This window comes from Sardina pilchardus, chromosome 16 (assembly GCF_963854185.1).
Source record: "Sardina pilchardus chromosome 16, fSarPil1.1, whole genome shotgun sequence".
Lineage (NCBI taxonomy): Eukaryota > Metazoa > Chordata > Actinopteri > Clupeiformes > Clupeidae > Sardina > Sardina pilchardus.
This window is the reverse complement of record NC_085009.1, coordinates 27,701,139-27,721,243: the sequence shown is the minus strand read 5'-3', so window position 1 is coordinate 27,721,243 and position 20,105 is coordinate 27,701,139. Positions and strand designations below refer to the sequence as shown.

General features: G+C 42.7%; 1 protein-coding gene across 1 annotated transcript in view; it reads right to left on the bottom strand.

Moving 5' to 3' along the window:
- LOC134059630 (NACHT, LRR and PYD domains-containing protein 3-like) overlaps positions 1 to 20,105 on the bottom strand; it is a 62,661-nt gene that overhangs the window by 2,678 nt on the left and 39,878 nt on the right. Inside the window, exons 9-13 of the mRNA XM_062516072.1 lie at positions 10,670 to 10,843; positions 9,995 to 10,168; positions 1,946 to 2,119; positions 1,403 to 1,576; positions 967 to 1,140 (exon numbers count right to left, since the gene is read on the bottom strand). Of these exons, the coding sequence (XP_062372056.1) occupies positions 967 to 1,140; positions 1,403 to 1,576; positions 1,946 to 2,119; positions 9,995 to 10,168; positions 10,670 to 10,843 (870 nt within the window). The remainder of the gene's footprint in view (positions 1 to 966; positions 1,141 to 1,402; positions 1,577 to 1,945; positions 2,120 to 9,994; positions 10,169 to 10,669; positions 10,844 to 20,105) is intronic.

Genomic DNA, 20,105 nt, shown 5'->3' with positions numbered 1-20,105 from the left:
GTAAAACCGTCCGTTTGTAAGCGAAATCAAGAATTACGAGTTTGTTTACCGTCACCTAGCAACCAGAAGATAGACAAATATTAGTAGTCCATCGTGTCAAAAATTAGAATTTGTGTAGGGAAGCGGGTAAATGCATACACCGGGACTTTGAGATTGGCAGTTCAAATCCTACCCAAAGTTTTCCCACTTGTTTTTTTTTTGCATGCCTAAATAGTTGAAAGAGTTGTTTTCTGTAGAGGAGTTGACTAGAAGCGTTCTACTCACAACGGTAGCCTTTCTATAACTAAAATAAAACTAGACCATTTTGACAGGTTCATTAAGCACTAACTCTTATTTGCCGCGAGGTAACGTCATCAAAGAAAAGAGAGTCGTTCGCACATACTTTCACAATATTTTATTTTGGCATGCAAAAAAAAAAAAGAAGTGGGAAAACTTTGGATGGGATTTGAACTGCCAATTTCAAAGTCCCAATATGCATTTACCCGCTACCCTACACGAATTCTAGTGAAACACCATGGACTACTAATATTTGTCTATCTTCTGGTTGCTAGGTGACGGTAAACAAACTCGTAATTCTTGATTTTGCTTAAAAACGGACGGTTTTACCCATTCACTGAACAAGTTTATGGGAAATTAGCACCACGTTTCCATCAAAAAGATTGTTTTTAAAAATCCTAACTTGTTAGATTTAGGTAGGCCATCCCATCTGTTTCTGCACGCATTAGGCTACAGGTTTGGGTGCAAATAAGAAAATGCCTCCATTCCACTATTTAGGCTACACCCGGGTGCAAATAATCACTCCGAAATATGTTTTCTCACTCTGTAAAAAGAAAATCTACAAATTGTGCGTCCTTGTCCTTTATATTGATGAGGAACAGTGGTGTGTGTGTGTGTTTGTGTCTGAGTAAGAAAAACAGGAAAAAAACACACTGTCATTCACTCAGTATTTGGTCTTGTGATACTCACACTAGTTTTTCCAGTTTACAGTTGGGATCCTCCAGAAGAGAAGAAAGATGTTTCACCACTGAGTCTTCTGCTTTATTCCCACTCAGCTGCAGCTCTCTCATGTGTGAGGGGTTTGATCTCAGTGCTAATGCAAGAGCTCTGAAGCCTTCCTCTCCAATACTGCAGTTATTTAGGCTGTAGAGAGAAGTAGGAGAAATACTTCATCTTCATTTCCTTTTGGACAATCAACATTACTGTCAAATTTACAATACTCTTTGTGTGTGTGTGTGTATGTGTGCGTGTGTGCGTGTGGGTGGGTGTGTGTTTGTGTGTGATACAAAATCAAGTTTGACATCTGAAATAATTTGTGAGTGCATGAGATTTTGTGTTAGAGAAAGACAAAAAACACACTGTCATTCACTGATAGCAACTCAGTATTTGGTCTTGTGATACTCACTGTAGTTTTTCCAGTTTACAGTTGGGATCCTCCAGAAGAGAAGAAAGATGCTTCACTCCTGAGTCTCCTGCTTTATTCAAACTCAGCTGCATTTTTCTCATGTGTGAGGGGTTTGATCTCAGTGCTGATGTAAGAGCTCTGAAGCCTTCCTCTCCAATACTGCAGTCATACAGGCTGTAGACAGAAGTAGGAGAAATACCTCATTTTCATTTCCTTTTGAACAATCAACATTACCGTCAAATTTACAATACTCTGTGTGTGTGTGTGTGTTTGTGTGTGTGTGTGTGTGTGTGTGTGTGTGTGTGTGTGTGTGTGTGTGTGTGTGTGTGTGCGTGTGTGTGTGTGTGTGTGTGTGTGTGTGTGTGTGTGTGTGCGTGTGCGTGTGAGTGTGTTGGTGGGTGTGTGTTTGTGCGTGATACTAATCCAAATTTGACATCTGAAATAATTTGTGAGTGCATGAGATTTTGTTTGAGTGAGAAAGAGAGACAAAAACTCTGTCAAATTCACTGATAGCAACTCAGTATTTGGTCTGGTGATACTCACTCTAGTTTCTCCAGTTTACAGTTGGGATCCCCCAGAAGAGAAGAAAGATGCTTCACTCCTGAGTCTCCTGCTTTATTCCCACTCAGCTGCAGCTCTCTCATGTGTGAGGGGTTTGATCTCAGTGCTGATGCAAGAGCTCTGAAGCCTTCCTCTCCAATACTGCAGTGATCCAGGCTGTAGAGAGAAGTAGGAGAAATCTTCATTTCCTTTTGGACAATCAACATTACTGTCACATTTACAATACTTTATCTCTCTCTCTCTCTCTCTCTCTCTGTGTGTGTATAAGTGATTGAATAAATGAGGGACTGACTGAGTCAGTGGTGTGTGTGCGTGTGTGATTGTGTGTTAGTGAGTGACTAAGTGAAGGAGTGACTGAGTGAGTGAATCAGTGGTGCATGTGTGTATGTGTGTGTGTGTGTTGCTTACCCTGTGTGTGTGGTGTGTGTGTGTAATGAAGTCTGTCTGTCTGTCTGTCTGTCTGTCTGTGTGTCTGTGTGTGTGTGTGTGTGTGTGTGTCTGTGTGTGTGTGTGTGTGTGTGTGTGTGTGTGTGTGTGACTTATACTGTGTGCGTGTGTGTCGCTTACCCTGTGTGTGTGGTGTGTTTGTGTAATGAAGTCTGTCTGTGTGTTAGTGTTGTTTTTGGCGGCCTGTTTTGGTTTTAGTTTTAGTCTAGTCTTTGTGTCAAGCTGTCATTTTAGTTTTAGTCACGTTCATACTCTTTTAGTCCAGTCAAGTTTTAGTCGACTAAAAGTATGAGCATTTTAGTCTTATTTTCGTCTAGTTTTAGTTGACGAAAACGAATGACATTTAGTCTTATTTTAGTCAATGGAAATTGGATTTTAGTATCTTTTCATTATGCAATACTATTTAAAGGGGTTGTTCCTCCATAGACTGGGTAAGACTGTTTTAGTGGCATTCTGGCAAATATTGTTGACTATAGCACCAGCAAACTCTGAAACTAGAAGGACTGGAGGAAATGTGCAGATAGCGGTCTCCACTGATAAATATCACCTGGAAATTAGGTCCTATATCCAAAATTCTGAACTACACCTTTAATAGGAAATTATACATTTTGGTTAATTTTCATGGATGAAAAAAATCAAAATATCATAGGTTAAATTATAGCACTGAACATTGACTGTGGAATCAGGTATGTTACACACAGTTTGGTCTCCCCCTGTCACCATGAAAGGAAACTAGAGTATTTGGAATATTCTGTAGACCTGCTGTTCCTTTTCTGAGAACAATTTAACTGACTGATCAAGTTTTCCTTAGGCTATTATATGCTTTAAATGTGGATGCTATTTCACCATTAACTAGGTAGCCTAAGCGTGGTTAGCCTACACACAGTTGTCATCTTAATGCAGTGTATAGCCTATGAAACACATTTCACGTTCATCACTCAGTTGTGGTACAGGGCTACTGTATGCCTTGAGTGATCGCTGCCCCTTTAAATGCGTGGGACTTTAAATTATGTTTTAACTCCATGCTGATTTTGTTGATGAACAGCGCCGTCTTTGATTCAATTTTCCTACCGTTTAAATAAACGACACACGTGCACTTGTATTGTTTGTAAGGGATTGCTTTCAATAGTTTTCTTGCAATTCCCACACAACATTAGATAGCCTACTAAGCCACGGTTGCATTAAAAATGTGTCCATGATTAGAACTTCGTTGCTGATCGTTTATTATCGATTTATTATTGTAGGCTAGTAGATGGCAGCGCCAGCATCAGCTGGACAGATGCTTACACACTAATCATATTTGCAGTTGTCTGTTAACATTTTCTTCTGAATTAGATCTACTGTACATGCGGAGGTGAGATAAGCAGCCTATGTAAAGTTGAACTGAGAGAGTTGCCTAGGCGGACTTAACGTAGCCTATATTTTCTTAGCTGCTATTAGAACGATAGGCTATACATCTACCACTCCTTTGCTACATGATCAAATATTATCAGATGAGTGACAGAAGCACCGGATATGACCAACAAGCCCACGCGAGAAACGCTGTTCCTCTGGTATAATAATCAGACCATGCAACCTGATGCGCCACTGAAGTGAGACGCAGGAAAATAGACTACTAAAAAATAATAACCGACTCAAAATAATGCTATGACATTCCTGTCCTTTTGGTCTTCGAAAATGAAAAGACATGATAGCATGGTTTTTATTTTGTAAACCACATTTAGTCTTGTTTTTATTCGTCAACGATATTGCATTATACATTTAATTATAGTCATCGTCACATGGCCAGCATTTACGTTGCGTCTCGTCTCGTTTTCGTCACGTGATAAAGGTTCGTTGACGACGATATTTAGTCACAATTTTCGTTGACGAAAGCAACACTACTGTGTGTGTGTGTGTGTGTGTGTGTGTGTGTGTGTGTGTGTGTGTGTGTGTGTACTGTATGTGTGTGTGTGTGTGTGTGTGTGTGTGTGTGTGTGTGTGTGTGTGTGAGAAGGAGTGCATGTTTATTGTGTTATACAGATGGTACGGGTTGAGAATGCTCCTTTCTTTCCCGCACATCGGGACTCCCGAAGCATCGGGACTTTAATTAAAAGTGCAACCGCAAGGGGGCAACATAAGACCGCCCTAATAAAATGAAGGTTCGGCTCATACCGGAAAACACGGAAAAACCCGAAGACACCGCGCTGGTGACAAGCAGAGAAAAGAGACATCACGCTCGGCATGTCAGATTGCAGTTTCAGAGTTTTCGAATGTTTTACAGCGTACCTCACAGCTGGCTCTCTCACTCGACGTAGCCTATAACTCAGTCAGTCCAGCAGAGATGCCAGAGCAACGTTTTGGTCAATGGAGAGGGAGAGAAATGCTTCGCATATCCGTCTCATTTAATCCGTCTCATTTAATCATTAAAATGAAGGTGATGACTGGCGAAATTATAATCAAACGACGTTTCAATAAACCATTGTTGAAATTAATGAAAATGGTTTTAGAAGCCTTCAATTCAACCTGAAAGACTCGATAGGCAACCTTAGATTAATTAATTAATTCATTACGGTTACAAGACCGCATTTCCGTGAATAGGCTATTATTGTCAAGGCGAAGACGAAAGAGATGGACAAGATGGACATTTAGGCTACATTTATGCTAGGAATACTTAGAAATGTGTAGGCCTATAGGCTATTTTAAAACGGAGGCATGTTCATTTTAACCGGCGACGCTGGGTAGCTTACCCAGCACTTTATCACAGATTTTGTCCCCACCACTTTTGACAACTGAAAATAAAATGTATTTAACAGAAATATCTTTAATAGGCCTACATGCCTATCATGTCACTTTACTTATAACCGTAGGCTACATGCATGGAGAAGATCGCGCATTTTGTAACATTGTAACAATGAATGGTCAGATATGCGATAGGGCAGTGAGGGTGATTCATTGTAACCATCGACTAGTAGGCCTAGCTCCGCAAAAGAAGTTTCTAGCAACTTAGAATATATGGATCTCGTTATGCATGTTCATGTTGATTCAGAGATAGACATAGACTACCGTGGGCTACTGTGCGTCAATATAACAGCATTTTATCATGTGGTGAATTAATGACTAACGTCAGTTTAACATGTCAGAACTTTTGATCGGCGTCTCAAGTGCATGCCGCGAATAAATGAACTCGACTGACTGAATCCTTTATATTTCTTGGCTAAGTGCGAAGAGATTGACATTCGAACTGTGGCATAACTGGTTGAGGCATCTTAATCATACGTCAGCGACCGGGGTTCAAAACTTACTCTACGAACCTCCGGAACCCATTAAGACAAGAGGCATTATTTTATTAAAAAGTTTTGATTGCGATGTCTGCTGAAAAGAAAAGTTAATATGTGAATTCGTGGTTCAGCGCGCGCACACACACACACACACACACACACACACACACACACACACACACACACACACACACACACACACACACACACATTTTTTACATTTACATAATAGGGCTCGGGCACACGCCTTGCATTCTAGGAATATCGCCGCCATTTGGTAGCGCACTGAACGTAATATCCATTCATTCAGATGCACAAGACAAGACGCAGAAATATAGTAGCGATTTATTCTTTTCCTCTTGCGATCGTGGGTTGCACTGTTACACCCCACTACACAGCAACATACTACCAAGAAGGCAAAAACTAAGTAACAGGAACACACTAAAAGGCGGGAGTAAATCCATAGTAATCCATAGTAAACTAAGGAGTGAAGCTGCCAATGTGGCTGTGCCCGCGAAGTTTTGATGTCTTGATCCCGAGCCCTAGTGTCAGGAAGTGTCTGTCGAGAGAGAGGGGGAAGGGAGGCAATCGTCCTCAATGCCGCATATAGGTAGGCTATAATGTCTAGTGAACTGGTTAGACAAGTGTGGGGGAGGGGGAATGATCGCACAAGACAATTGCTCTTCATGAAATGGGCAGTCTCACAGACGTTTGTCGATGTTTAAACGTAGCCTACTACATCCCTTGCGAAATCGTGAAAAGACGTGGCACATAGAATTATTAGGCTACTGGATTTAATATAGCAAGTCCATAGACTTTGTTCATCCTATATTAGCCTATATTAAAATGTAATGTGCTGCGGGGAAGCATTGGGGAAGTCAGTTTAAGTTGTCCTGTAACAATTTGCCTCTTATTATAATCAAGAGTATGCATGCAGCCACTACGCACATAATAGCCTAGGTTATTACCCCATGCAAAAGAAGGCCTTAAGTTAACGGACTGAAGGCCTGTTTACATGTCAAACATGCATTAAATCTAAGAAACGAAAAACACAAATATCATGTATTGTGTCGTAAACAGTTAATGACTTCGTGGCTGGCCACTATGCGCAACTGCATCGCGCAGTGAGCTGAAGGATAGGAGGACCGACACTTATTAACACAAAGCTTTGTAAAGCACTAACAACCACCCCTCAAAGTTCATTGTCCATAAGTCCAAACAATAAGTATAAAAATCCGACAATCCAAAACGATAACGAGATCTCCCAGAAACGAAAAACAAGTTTGTTGAGTAGCCTAGTCCTTCCAACAATCTCAGCTTTTGCGTTTGTTAGATAAAAGGCATTCTGTCCTGCTGTATTCCAATGAGAAAAAATCATCCACAAGGTAGGCTAAGGGTCACGGTAATGCAGCATGCAGGAATCTATATACGCACAAAACGAATGAATGGGTTATATCGGCCAAAACGAATGAATGGGTTGGGAGAGTCGTCTGGCTGTGTCAGCAGACTGCAGTCGGTCTCGAGGGGTTAAATAGCGCACGTACTTGAATTTTAATCTGAAGAAGACCACACGGTCGAAACGTCATTCCTTTGTGATAAAGAAAATAAAATCAAATCAAAAAAGAAGGATTTCAAGTGTGCGAACCTTTTTCCATTTTTTATGATTTAGCCTACTCTTGTTCTGCACCTTGCCCGGGGATGTGCACAAACTTTTTTACTACACTTGAATTTTAAACCAACTCTTCTCTAGCCTATATCCTATAGCCATACTTTAATAATCAGATGTTATGCTCATTTTTGTAGGCTACACCTCACCGGCAAGCACGCACGCAAATGCTGCTTTTGCACATCTATATTGGCCAGGCTATATAGAATAGGCTTTTAGGACTGTATTTTGCCTTCGTGCAACTTTAGTTGTGCTCGAAAATTATTTAGGATATAGAGTCGTGTCCATTACGCATGCAGTTATTTGTTAGGCTATTGTTTTATTTGAGTGTTTTTGTCTACCATGGCAAACATAGTTGAAACGTTCGCTCTAAACTTATGTATTTCCAATCGGCTTTCACAATCAGCTTCAGCTGCGCGGCGCGGCGCAGATGATCGCCATGAAAACTTGCAATGTCTTTACAGAACTGCTTTCACTTCCCCGAGCCGCGAACGCAACATGCACAACAACCGATATTTAGCAAACACATGTATTTCCAGCTCTCAAAACCGATGAGGTCCAGATCTCAGTGTCCTCATAGCTGCCTACAGCCATGCATAGTAAGCCTAATGATAGCCTAATATGACATTAATAGCCTATTAATGACCTCATGTCGGAATGGCACGTTGTTTGAAAAAAAAAAAAAAGTTAAATAGGCCTAGGCCTACCGCCGAGTGGGGATATGTCGGAATGAACAGCGGATACCAGCTGGGTTGTAAAACATTACTGTAGGCTATTCGTTGATCTTATCGATGCAGTCCTTGCGGCCACTTCTCCCCATCGTAGGAAACTTTCTGCTTAGTGTTGACAACACAAAGGCCTTCACGTTGTGTGGCAGTGCTTGCTTGCCCTTCGATCCATCCCAGTTGGTGGTTTTGCACCTGTCCCTGAGTTATAGTCTATATGAGTAAGCGCTTATGCTCTAACCGCATAATAAAAGAAGCACCTGCAGCAGTGCTTATGGCAAGGCTATTAACACCTGTCACTGAGCTATGGACAACCAGTTATGCTCGAAAATTATCATAATAACAGACACACCTAATTGTATGGCTCTACGTTTAAACACATCAAATTAGCAAGCATTTCCGCAGCAACGTTTGCTTTCTTTTTCTGTCGGTCCGCGGTTGCTTGGTCAATTGCGCAGCAAATTGACCATTACATTACTTATATATTTCTTATAACGAAACGCGAAGATAAAAAATACGAGGACTGACCATCTCGTTTCTCCGCGTTTCCCCCAATACCATGGCGACAAAGAGAAATAAATATGATTTGACATTTAAGCTGATTGCTGACAAATTTGCCACACAATTCGGGAGAAGCAGCGGACAGGAGCGCCACCACAAGCAAGCACTTCTAGCCCAAATTAACATGGCAACGTTGCCTATGACTAAAGTGTCTAAGTAGGCTAGTCCTACTAATATTACATTTGATTGGTAGCATGTTTGTAGCGCGCCAGTTTACCCATCCCCTACATCAAAACAGCTTAGAATCAATCAAAGAATCAGCTGTGTCGGCGTTAGGCTGTAGGCGATTTTCTATAACCATTTTCATTCATTTCAACAATGGTTCATTGAAACGTCGTTTGAATAATTTCGCCAGTCATCACCTTCATTGTAATGATTAAATGAGATTAAGGAGTTGACTATTGACGGATATGCGGTCTTCATCATTTTGAAATGCGGGATGAAACTTTCTGCCACCTGGTGGTTGTTTGGGTACATTGCCTTAGCCTCGAAAAAAATCGGCTTGACGGCCTGCGGGATCTCTTCGGGAGTCCCGCGGGAGAAGGTGCATTCTCAACCCGTACCCACTGTAGTGTCAGTGATTGGATACAGTAAGTGAATGAGATAGTGACTAACTGACAGTAGTGTGTGTGTGTGTGTTTGTGTGTGTGTGTGTGTGTGTGTGTGTGTGTGTGTGTCTAATAAAAAATCTAATTTAACATCTGAAATCATGAGATTTTTGTTTGAGTTTGAGAAAAAGAGGAAAAAAACACACTGTCATTCACTGATAGCAACTATTAGGGAAGCCTGGTCTAGCGAACCTCGTCATACGTCTAGGGAAAGTACCACGTTGCTCAGACCTTGAAACCCCCTAATCTGAGTGTATGCAGAGAACGTGTTAGTTTAAGTTTTTGAGCTAGGTGTGAATGCAAAGCCACAGGGGCGGCCAGCTTACCTTGTCCTCGGGCCACCTCGCGCTTGCCTTTCCAAGGCGTCCAGCTCGCTCTTGATATAACCACCGTGCGGGAAAACCCCACAGTGATGCAGGACGAAACCGAACAAACAAACAAACTAACTAACTAACTAACGAAACGATATCCCCGCGAACCCGCACAAACTCAGTCCAAGTGCGTTCGGTTCAGGTGTCGCACGGCGAAACAACTGAGAGGGTCACCACGTTGGCTCAGCAGCTGAGTTCCTCAGTTCTCCAAGCCTCCCATTGACTGCCATTCCACAGGTCTTATAGTCAATCATACAAGACCGGAAGTAGCTGGCGCCCCTTGTGGATGGAGGATGTTTGTGTATGTGTGAATGTGGGCTGTCTGCTCTAATGCAGGTCTGAGCAACCCCCCAATACATAACACAACTCAGTGTTTGGTCTTGTGATACTCACACTAGTTTCTCCAGTTTACATTTGGGATCCTCCAGAAGAGAAGAAAGATGCTTCACTCCTGAGTCTCCTGCTTTATTCCCTCTCAGCTGCAGCTCTGTCATGTGTGAGGGGTTTGATCTCAGTGCTGATGCAAGAGCTCTGAAGCCTTCTTCTCCAATGCTGCAGTTATTCAGGCTGTAGAGAGAAGTAGGAGAAATACTTCATCTTCATTTCAATTAAATTTTCAATTTCAATTTAATTTCACTTATAGAGCGCCAAAACATTACACATGTCTCATGGCGCAACATTCAAAGAGAGCCCATGAGTAACAGGGGCAAGGAAAAACTCCCTAGAATTGGAGATACTGTACATATAGAGGAAACCTCAGACATTTCCTTTTGGGCAATCGACATTACTGTCAAATTTACAATACTTTCTCTCTCTCTCTCTCTCTCTCTCTCTCTCTCTCTCTCTCTGTGTGTGTGTGTAAGTGATTGAATAAGTGAGAAAGTGACTGGGTCAATGGTGTGTGTGTGTGTGTGTGTGTGTGTGTGTCATGTTATAGTGTGAGTGATTGTGTAAGTGACTGAGAGAGTGACAAGCTGACTCAGAAGTGTGTTTGTGTTTGAGTGAGAAAAAGAGATCTAAATACACATTCACTGATTGCAACTCAGTATTTTGTCTTGTGATACTCACTATAGTTTCTCCAGTTTACAGTTGGGATCCTCCAGAGGAGAAGAAAGATGCTTCACTCCTGAGTCTCCTGCTTCATTCACACTCAGCCACAGATATCTCAATTTTGAGGGGCTTGATCTCAGTGCTGATGCAAGAGCTCTGAAGCCTTCCTCTCCAATACTGCAGTTATACAGGCTGTAGAGAGAAGTAGGAGAAATACTTCATCTTCATTTTCCTTTTGAACAATCAACATTACTGTCAAATGTATAATACTTTACTGTGTGTGTGTGTGTGTGTGTGTGTGTGTGTGTGTGTGTGTGTGTGTGTGTGTGTGTGTGTGTGTGTGTGTCATGTGATAGTGTGAGTGATTGAGTAAGTGACTGAGAGAGTGACAGGCTGACTCAGTAGTGTGTTTGTGTTTGAGTGAGAAAAAGAGATCTAAATACACATTCACTGATAGCAACTCAGTGTTTGGTCTTGTGATGCTCACTGTAGTTTCTCCAGTTTACAGTTGGGATCCTCCAGAAGAGAAGAAAGATGCTTCATTCCTGAGTCTCCTGCTTCATTCACACTCAGCCACAGCTCTCTCATGTGTGAGGGGTTTGATCTCAGTGCTGATGCAAGAGCTCTGAAGCCTTCCTCTCCAATACTGCAGTTATTCAGGCTGTAGAGAAAAGTAGGAGAAATACTTCATCTTCATTTCCTTTTGTACAATCAACATTACTGTCACATTTACAATACACTTTGTGTGTGTGTGTGTGTGTGTGTGTGTGTGTGTGTGTGTGTGTGTGTGCGTGCGTGCGTGCGTGCGTGCGTGCGCGCTGTTACGACTGGCTCTAGCCGCAACATAAACGAGGCAAACACGCAGATTCAAAAAAGATCTGAATTTTATTGTTAGTAAGAAATATGTCTAGGGAACACTATGTGTGTGTTGAGTGCGTGTGCGTGTGCTTCAGTATGTGAAAAATGTATGAATGGATGCTGGAGATGAGAGAGAGCGAGGGAGGAGTCCAAGGCCATTTTATGCCCTTAGTCACCTGCCGCCAGGTGAACCACCTAATGAGGCCTATCCACTGCCACTACCCCAACAACCACGGCACTGCCACCGCCGGGTTGAGGGGGGCGCAGGGGGACGTAACACCTCCTTCCCCAAATGAGACTCTCCCAAGAGTCTCAAGCCGGAAAAAAAAACAAGGCCATCCATCTCACGTCCACTCCATTCCTTCCACTGGAACCTGGGCCGTAGGAACATACAGGGAAAGAGGAAAAGGAAGAGAAAGAGAGGGAAAAAAAACACTTACATGGCTCTAGACAAAGTGTCTGCAACCACATTGTCCAAGCCACGTACATATTTAATAATAAGGTTGAAAGGTTGTAGGATTAACGACCACCTCAATTCTCTGGTTGTGATTTCTCATCCTATGAAGGAAAACCAGAGGGTTATGGTCGGTATGAACAATCACTGGTTGATGTCCCAAATAAATCTCAAAATGCTGAACAGCTAAGATAAGGGCAAGAGCCTCCTTCTCCACAGTAGCATAACGCTGTTGCCAACTGTTGAACTTTTTGGAGAAGTAGGAGACAGGGTGGTCTACCCCATTTTCGCCCACCTGCATAAGTACAGCACCGGCCCCAACGTCACTAGCATCAACTGCTAGACTGAATGATTTCCTAAAATCAGGAGCAAGCAAGACCGGTGCATTTGCCAACAAAGCTTTAATAGCATCAAAGGCATGCTGACAGGCAGGAGTCCATTGAAAAGCTAGCTTTGAGCTAAGGAGATCCGTCAAAGGTGTAACCACCGTGGCAAAATTCTGGCAGAAAGCAGCACAGACAGCCTCTACTTTGGCATTCACTGGGCGGACCTGACCACCTCCAACCACTTTCCCAAGGTAAGTGACAAGGGCCTTTCCAAATTCACATTTGGAGAGGTTGATGGTAAGATTTGCTTTCTCCAAACGTATAAAGAGCTCCCGCAAAAGGTCTAGATGTTCGGACCAAGAAGAACTATACGAGACCACATCATCCAAATAGGCCTCACAAGAACTCATTCCATGAATCACATGATTGACAAGCCTTTGAAAATTGGCATTTCGAACCCCAAAGGCATAACTTTATATTGTAAGAAATCATCCGGGGTCACAAAAGCAGACAGCTCCCTAGCCCTACTGGTCAACGGTACTTGCCAGTACCCTTTTAACAGATCTATCTTTGTCACAAACGTGGCAGACCCGACACGATCAACACAATCGTCAATCCTGGGTAGAGGATAACAGTCGGGCTTCGTTACGGCATTAAGCCGTCAATAGTCAGTACAAAACCTGTGTGACCCATCTGGTTTGTTGACCAACACACATGGGGAACTCCACGAGCTGTAGCTGGACTTCGCAAGGTCGTTTGTCAGGAGGTAATCTACCTCCTTCTTCAACACTTCTCTCTTCATGGGGTTTACCCGATAGGCATGTTGTTTGATTGGCTGAGCAAGCCCCACATCGTCATGTTCTATAACACTGGTTCGAGATGGAACATCAGGGAAAAGTGATGGAAACTCCCTAATCAAAGTCATAATGTCTTCCTGATTACTGCCATCTAGATACCGCAAGAATGATGGCAAATCAGAAAGAACTTGTGAGTTCCTAAATCTTCCCTCAACAACCCCCTCGGAGGGAACAACTACTCCATCACAGTTGCAGTCGGCCGTACACAAGGTGCTGGCAGGCAAATGGTAAGAACCTGAATTCTCAGTAAGAGAAGCAGTGACCAGGGCGACAGAAGTTTCAGAAGGAACATAGGCTTTTAAAAGATTAATATGGCATACCTGAACCTGATTACGGCGAGCAGGGGTATCCAACATATAATTCTGACCAGGCAAAGAACGCACAACAGTGTATGGACCAGAGAACTTGGCCTGAAAGGGCCTAGTTACAAAAGGCAATAAAGTAAGCACCCGATCACCAGACTTGAAAACACAAACTGTTGTCTTCCAGTTGTATAAGTTCTGCATTTTCCTCTGAGCTTTACCTAGCTTCTGCTGAGCCGCAGCCTTAGCCTCATACAAGAGGAATCGAAATCCACTAACAAAATCAAGAACATTCTCCGGAGGTTCGGACATCTTCCACTGATCTGCAAGAACAGCTGTTGGTCCACGAACAGTATGGCTAAACTCCAACTCATTAGGGCTAAACCCAGTATTTTCCTGGGATACTTCTCTGACTGCAAGAAGCAGCCATGGCAGTCCCTCTTCCCAGTCCGAAGCAAGCTCCACACAATATGACCGTAAGAGTGATTTAAGCGTTTGGTGGAACCGCTCTAAAGCACCTTGACTTTGGGGGTGATAAGCACTGGAGATATTGTGTTTAGCTTTTAGCTGTCGTAAGGCTCGAAAGAACTGTCGGGACATGAAGTTAGACCCTTGATCGGATTGGATGACCTTGGGAATCCCAAAGGTGGACATGAAGGCGCTCAAGGCTTTGAGGACTGACTTGGTGGTTATGGACCGCAGAGGATATGCAGCAGGATAATGTTTCGATTGACACATCACAGTCAACAGATAAGAATATCCGGACTTAGACCGTGGCAATGGTCCTACACAGTCGATCAGCAGATGTTCAAAAGGTTCAGACATGGCAGGTATAGGCTGCAACAGTGCAATAGGCAAGGACTGGTTGGGTTTCCCCGTCAATTGACAGACATGGCAGTTTCTCACAAAAACAGCCACATCACGTTTCATGTGAGGCCAGAAGAAAGAGCGTAAAACACAATTGTAAGTCTTACTAACTCCAATATGACCAGAGATACCACAATGAGCCAAACTTAACACTTGCTGTCTAAACATCAGAGGGATGACAACTTGGATAAAGTGACTAGTGGCAGTGTCTCTCTCACAGACCCACTTACGACACAACAATCCATCTTGAACAAAGTAATATGACCCACCCCCAACTTCCTGGCCTATTAAAGCAAATAAAGGTTTAAGAGAATCATCCAACCCTTGTTCCCTGATCAGCTCTTCACATGGGACGTCGAACAAACTAGACAATGTACTAATGCCCTCATCACCTTTAAGGTCATCCCCAAACTCATCAATAGCAGGTGAAACAGGACCAGTACATTTGAAGTTACTCTCAGGTTTTGTGATGGCAGAAGCATCAACCTCAGGAGAAACATTTACTTCAAACACAGACTCAAGACTGACTGGAACTGACACCTCTAGAACTGATTCAGCAGACACAGGAACTTTACAAACTGGAATATCTTGACCATCAACAGAGATGATAGAAGTCTGTCCAGTCTCAGACCTCTTTTCATTCAAGGCAGAAAGTTCCTTCATGGCCCGTGTGACTGCTCACGCTGGAAACACAGCTGGAAATTTCCGGCCACACTCATCAGGTCCTGACAAATCTACATGCACTGGACCTACAATGAGAGAAGGTCTGACCTCGGATGTCGCCCACACATTCCCCCCAGCCAGATCATTCCCAAGAATGAAAGTCACACCAGGCACAGGGAGTGAATGGTGCACACCTATGACCACATCACCCGTAACCAGATCAGATTGGAGATGAATTCTATGTAGGGGAACCTCCACAAAACCCATTTCGAAGCCTCTCACTAGTACATTCTGGCCAGTAGCAGTCTGTGAAGAAAGTGGCAAAATCCCATGAAGAATAAAGGACTGAGCTGCCCCAGTGTCACGCAGAACACACACTGGAGCACGCTCATCACTGCAGGGAAAAGACACAAAACCAGTTGCAAGAAAAGGGAAATATTCAGAAGAAATAACTTCATCTGGTAGGGTCTGGCAACCAGAGGTCGCCATGGGAACAACATTCCCATTTTCTTGTGGCACTAGAGATGGAACGCTACTAATCAAACCAATGGGTTTAGCAGACTTGCCTTTCTTATACAGAGACCACTCAGTAATCTTATGGCCTGGCTTCCTACAAAAGAAACAAACCATGTCAGGCTTCCTTGGGAAAAAGCTGGGACTAGTCCGTGAAGAGGACAAAGGCGGCGAGGGTGACCAAGTTGAAACAGCATCAGGAACAGTAGATTTCCACTTATTCTTTGCAATGACACTCTTATCATGCTCTGTATTCCCCCTATTCACAGAAGAACCTCGGTGTGTCAAGATGTACTCAACCGCCAGGACAGGCTGCATTGTTCAAAGAAGTCACTTTTTGTTCATTTAAGTAGGCAGCAACAGAGGTAGGAACACAATTCTTGAACTCCTCCAAAAGCATAAGCTCCTTCAGCTGTTCAAAAGTCCTAACCTTCTGAGAGAGACACCAACGACTGAACATAGTTTCCTTCTCTCGTGCGAACTCAACAAATGTTGAGGTATAAGCTTTCCTGAAATTGCAAAATCGTTGCCGATAAGCTTCAGGTACAAGCTGATAGGCAGTTAAGATGGCATTTATAACAACATTATACTGTCCACACTGATCGGTACTTAGAGCAGTAAACACTTCCTGTGTTTTCCCTGTTAGGACACATTGCAATAGCAGTGTCCACACATTTTCAGGCCATCTAAGAGTAGTGGCTACACGCTCAAAGTGTGCAAAGTATCGATCTAGCTCTTTGTCAGAAAAAGGAGGAACTAGCCTAATGTTCTTTGCAACATCAAAAGGAGGGACATGTAACGGAGCCTGAGGAGAAGCAGGAAGCGTAGGTAATTTGCTAATTCGGCATCTGCCCGCATCTTATAGGGTCTAGCTACCTCGGAGGGAGGGAGATAGAGAGAGCTATGCTGAGCAGGCATAGGCGCGAGAAGTAGCCTAATTAAAATGATGAGTGAAAGATAGGCTATTCTCCGTTTTGCAAATGTGTTTTTGCGATCTCTGCTGAAAAAAAGCTATAAAGGCCTATTGTTTCTACAATTTAAGCTAACTTTTATGTGAATTCGAGATTCAGCATTGACACACACGTTTTCAATTAGAAGTAACGCAGAGCTGTAGCCCACTGGTTAGAGCTTCGGCTTCTTACCCAAGGGTTGCTGGTTCGATCCCCGACCTGTTCATGGCTGAAGTTCTTTTGAGTAAGGCAGTGGTTCTCAAACTTTTCACAATGAGTACCACCTCAGAAAACATTTGTCTCTCCAAGTACCACCATTATTAGCAGCATTAAGAAATGTTAAATACATTTTACTACAATGCGTATCTAATAAACAGAAGGCCATTTTTATTCCTAACATTAAGCCTGTTTATTATTGGCTGTTATTCAAAGGCACAACTGCACTTACACACTTGATACTCATCAAGTGACAATGATAATAACTGTGATGTTACTGCACTAAAACAACTGCACTGAAGGTCATCCTATGAGCCCGACGGACACAAAGTGCGTCAAAAAGCACACCCATTCTTCTCTGTTATATTGCTCCGCGATTATTAGTCATAAGTCCCGGCATCGCAAAGACATGACAAGCATATCAAATGAAAGAGGAGAAACAGAGCTTTCCATTGATACCAAAGACATCGATCCTTTTGCTTTATGAAAACAGATGAAGTGACAAACAAATAATAATGTCATATAGCTACCATTACTCTCGTTTGATTTAGCCTACTCCTGAAACCGCTATCAGAAAGATATGGAACGCATGTCAGATGAAAGAGGAGAGCTGGAGCTATCCACAGATACCAAATACAACCTAACTAAGCCATAAAACCGACGAAGTGACAGCAAAATAATAACTTAATTTACCTCTTCCCTTCGCTTGCCATCACTGTGCAGTTTAGCTATCGCTCACGTTAAATCTCGGAAACTCCTGGCGTACCACTAGAGGGAGCCCGCGTACCACAGTTTGAGAACCACTGGAGTAAGGCGTCAATAAAGTAGGCTATAATCTATTCTATTCTTTTCTATTCACACAACTACATGCACGCTGGCGAATTCGAACATTCTGAAACGCGCATATGCGATGAAACATGATTGCGCATTCTTCCACGAGTTGCCTAAACAGTCTACAGCCCATGCAGGGGACAGAGATAGGCGGTGGGGGTGGGGAGGCAGTTAATTGTCCTCAATGCCGCGGTGATGTCTGTAGCCTAAGTAGCCTAGACGAGTGTATGGGGGAGGGGGAATGATCGGTTTCAAATAGGCTATGTTTGCAATGGATAGTGTGTTATGTATAGACCCCGAAGCCATTTGCTTTGAGAATAACGGCTGGCTGATGAAGTTGTTGGCTGACTAGCTGGCTCAGCAAAAACCTAAATGCTAGCAGCCGCCAACGTTTTCATGACTGAAAATGGCTTTAGTTGCCACTTCATATTACAGATGTCTATATTGTACTAGATCTCAACACACAATGCTATTGTATTGTTTTGGACAACGTTCTGCACGTTTCACTTCAATGTAGACTGCATGCGTTGTGAACAGCGCAGCAATCTCTGGAAAGGAAACGGTGGAAGTCGCAGTAGCCTAATAGCCAATCGCGTTCAAGCCTAAATCCGTCTGTTCCAGATTTGGTTCATATCATCAATCTTTGGTGTTTGTGCAACCGGGCCCTGAAGATTTAACAAAAGTCTGAGTAGCCCTACGTAGGAATTAGGAAAGTAGGTCTATGTAAGGCGAGATCAACATTTGGCTCCGTTGTTTGCTTCTTTCCCCCATGTCATTTTAATTGGTCGTCAACTCACTTTGAGTCCTGTGTATCGTAGCAACGAGCACAATACTGATGTGGTGTAGGCTATGCAGTGGGAAAATCCATGGGAAAATCTCATGTAGGCTAGGCCTAGTTTCTAGGCTATCGTTTATTTTTTGCGTGTGTCTCTATGATATAATTATTTTTAGATGCAAAAGGTCTAACTGGCTTGTCAGATGGCGGCTCAATTTTGCTCAGAAAATTATTGGCTGGCGAAATTATTTTTCGTTAATGGTAAACCGTATTGTGATTCATCCGTTTATTTCAGATAGTTTGTTATTAAAAACAATTAACAAAAAATAATTGTTCGTCAACGTTTAAAAACGGTCAATGAATTCATTTCGCTCGTGCCGAGTTGTGAACCTGGGTCTCCTGCGTCTTAGACGAGCGAGTTAACGTTGCGCCACTTACCGTTTTATAGACAATGCTGTTCAATTGGAAATAGGTAGGCTATTTGAAGCGACGCAACTCAGTTAGTCCAGCAATTATGTAAGAAAATGCTTATAGCCTACATTAATCTGAGCTTTAAAAGATAGCAAATAGAGGATAAGATATACAACTATGAATGTACGTAGGCATACGCGCCCTACGTACATAAATAGCTACGACAAACACACGTACACACGTTGGCCTGCCTAATAGAATAACGTCGCAACATTTTCAAAACTTGCATTTTACCACTGTAAATCGCCTCCATAGACTATGCCATGTAAATGAAAAATAGTTATTAAAATAAATCACATATAATACATATTGAACACATATAAACTATATGTTTTATGGTAAAATATTATTCTCATGCCCGACTGACAGGAAACCCTTGCGACATCTGCTGTGAGAAAAGAGAATAGCAGCCTGGACAAACATGGCCGAAAGTGAGAGAACATAGTGTTGTCACATAAGTGAGCGCAAAATAGCTCTAAACTAGCTTGTGCGGTGTGCTTTTGATCATGTAAAAATTCTGGGTGATAAAACACGCGTATTTAGGAAAAGTCGTGAACGTAGGGTCCTGGAATTTAATCGAGTGAAAAGACCGCGGCCCGGCAGTTCTAGGTATATCTAGGTCAAACCTACACGGCGCTTCTAGTAATACGCGTCAGCGGTCAAATGACTGGCGCTTGGCGCTTCTAGTGTTAACTTCCAGCTCCAGATTAAGTCTTTTTAGGTATAGTTCCTTTAAACGGACACTGTGTAAGCCTGAGAAAATGTCATTGTGAAATTCTCCCATCTAGCGGTTAGGGATTATATCGCAGTCTATAGAGACTACGGTAGCCATCTCAAGTCAAACACATAACTCAAAGATCTGCGACGAGACAAAACTGTTGCAGAGGTGTGAATTAAATGAAATTATCTTTTACTGTCTATGATTAAACGTTGCACATCGTTGCCAGCATTTGCAAGCCGTTGCAAAGCATTCAGGTTGTTGTAGCATAAGGTTCATCTTGTGAATCTACCAAGACAATTTCCCCTTGGGAATCAATAAAGTATCTATCTATCAATGGCCCTAGTTCCAGTCTCCTAGTTTTCTCCTACTTTTCTCTATTGTCGTTGCTTGTGTGTGATGCCAATAAAGCACACTTTCGGACACGTAAATTATTTCACTTTGCCTGTTGCTAACCGAGCTAAGCACAATAGCTAGCTAGCAGTAGCACAGTACATAGAAAGTTAATGTGAAGGGCTAGTCAGGCTGGCTAGCTAGGTAGCTAAGGACTGTGGTTAAACTTGTTGTTGCAAACTAACCTGAAATAACATAAAATCGAAACTTCCCCATTGTCGTTACTTGTGTGTGATACCAATAAAACACACTTTCAGACA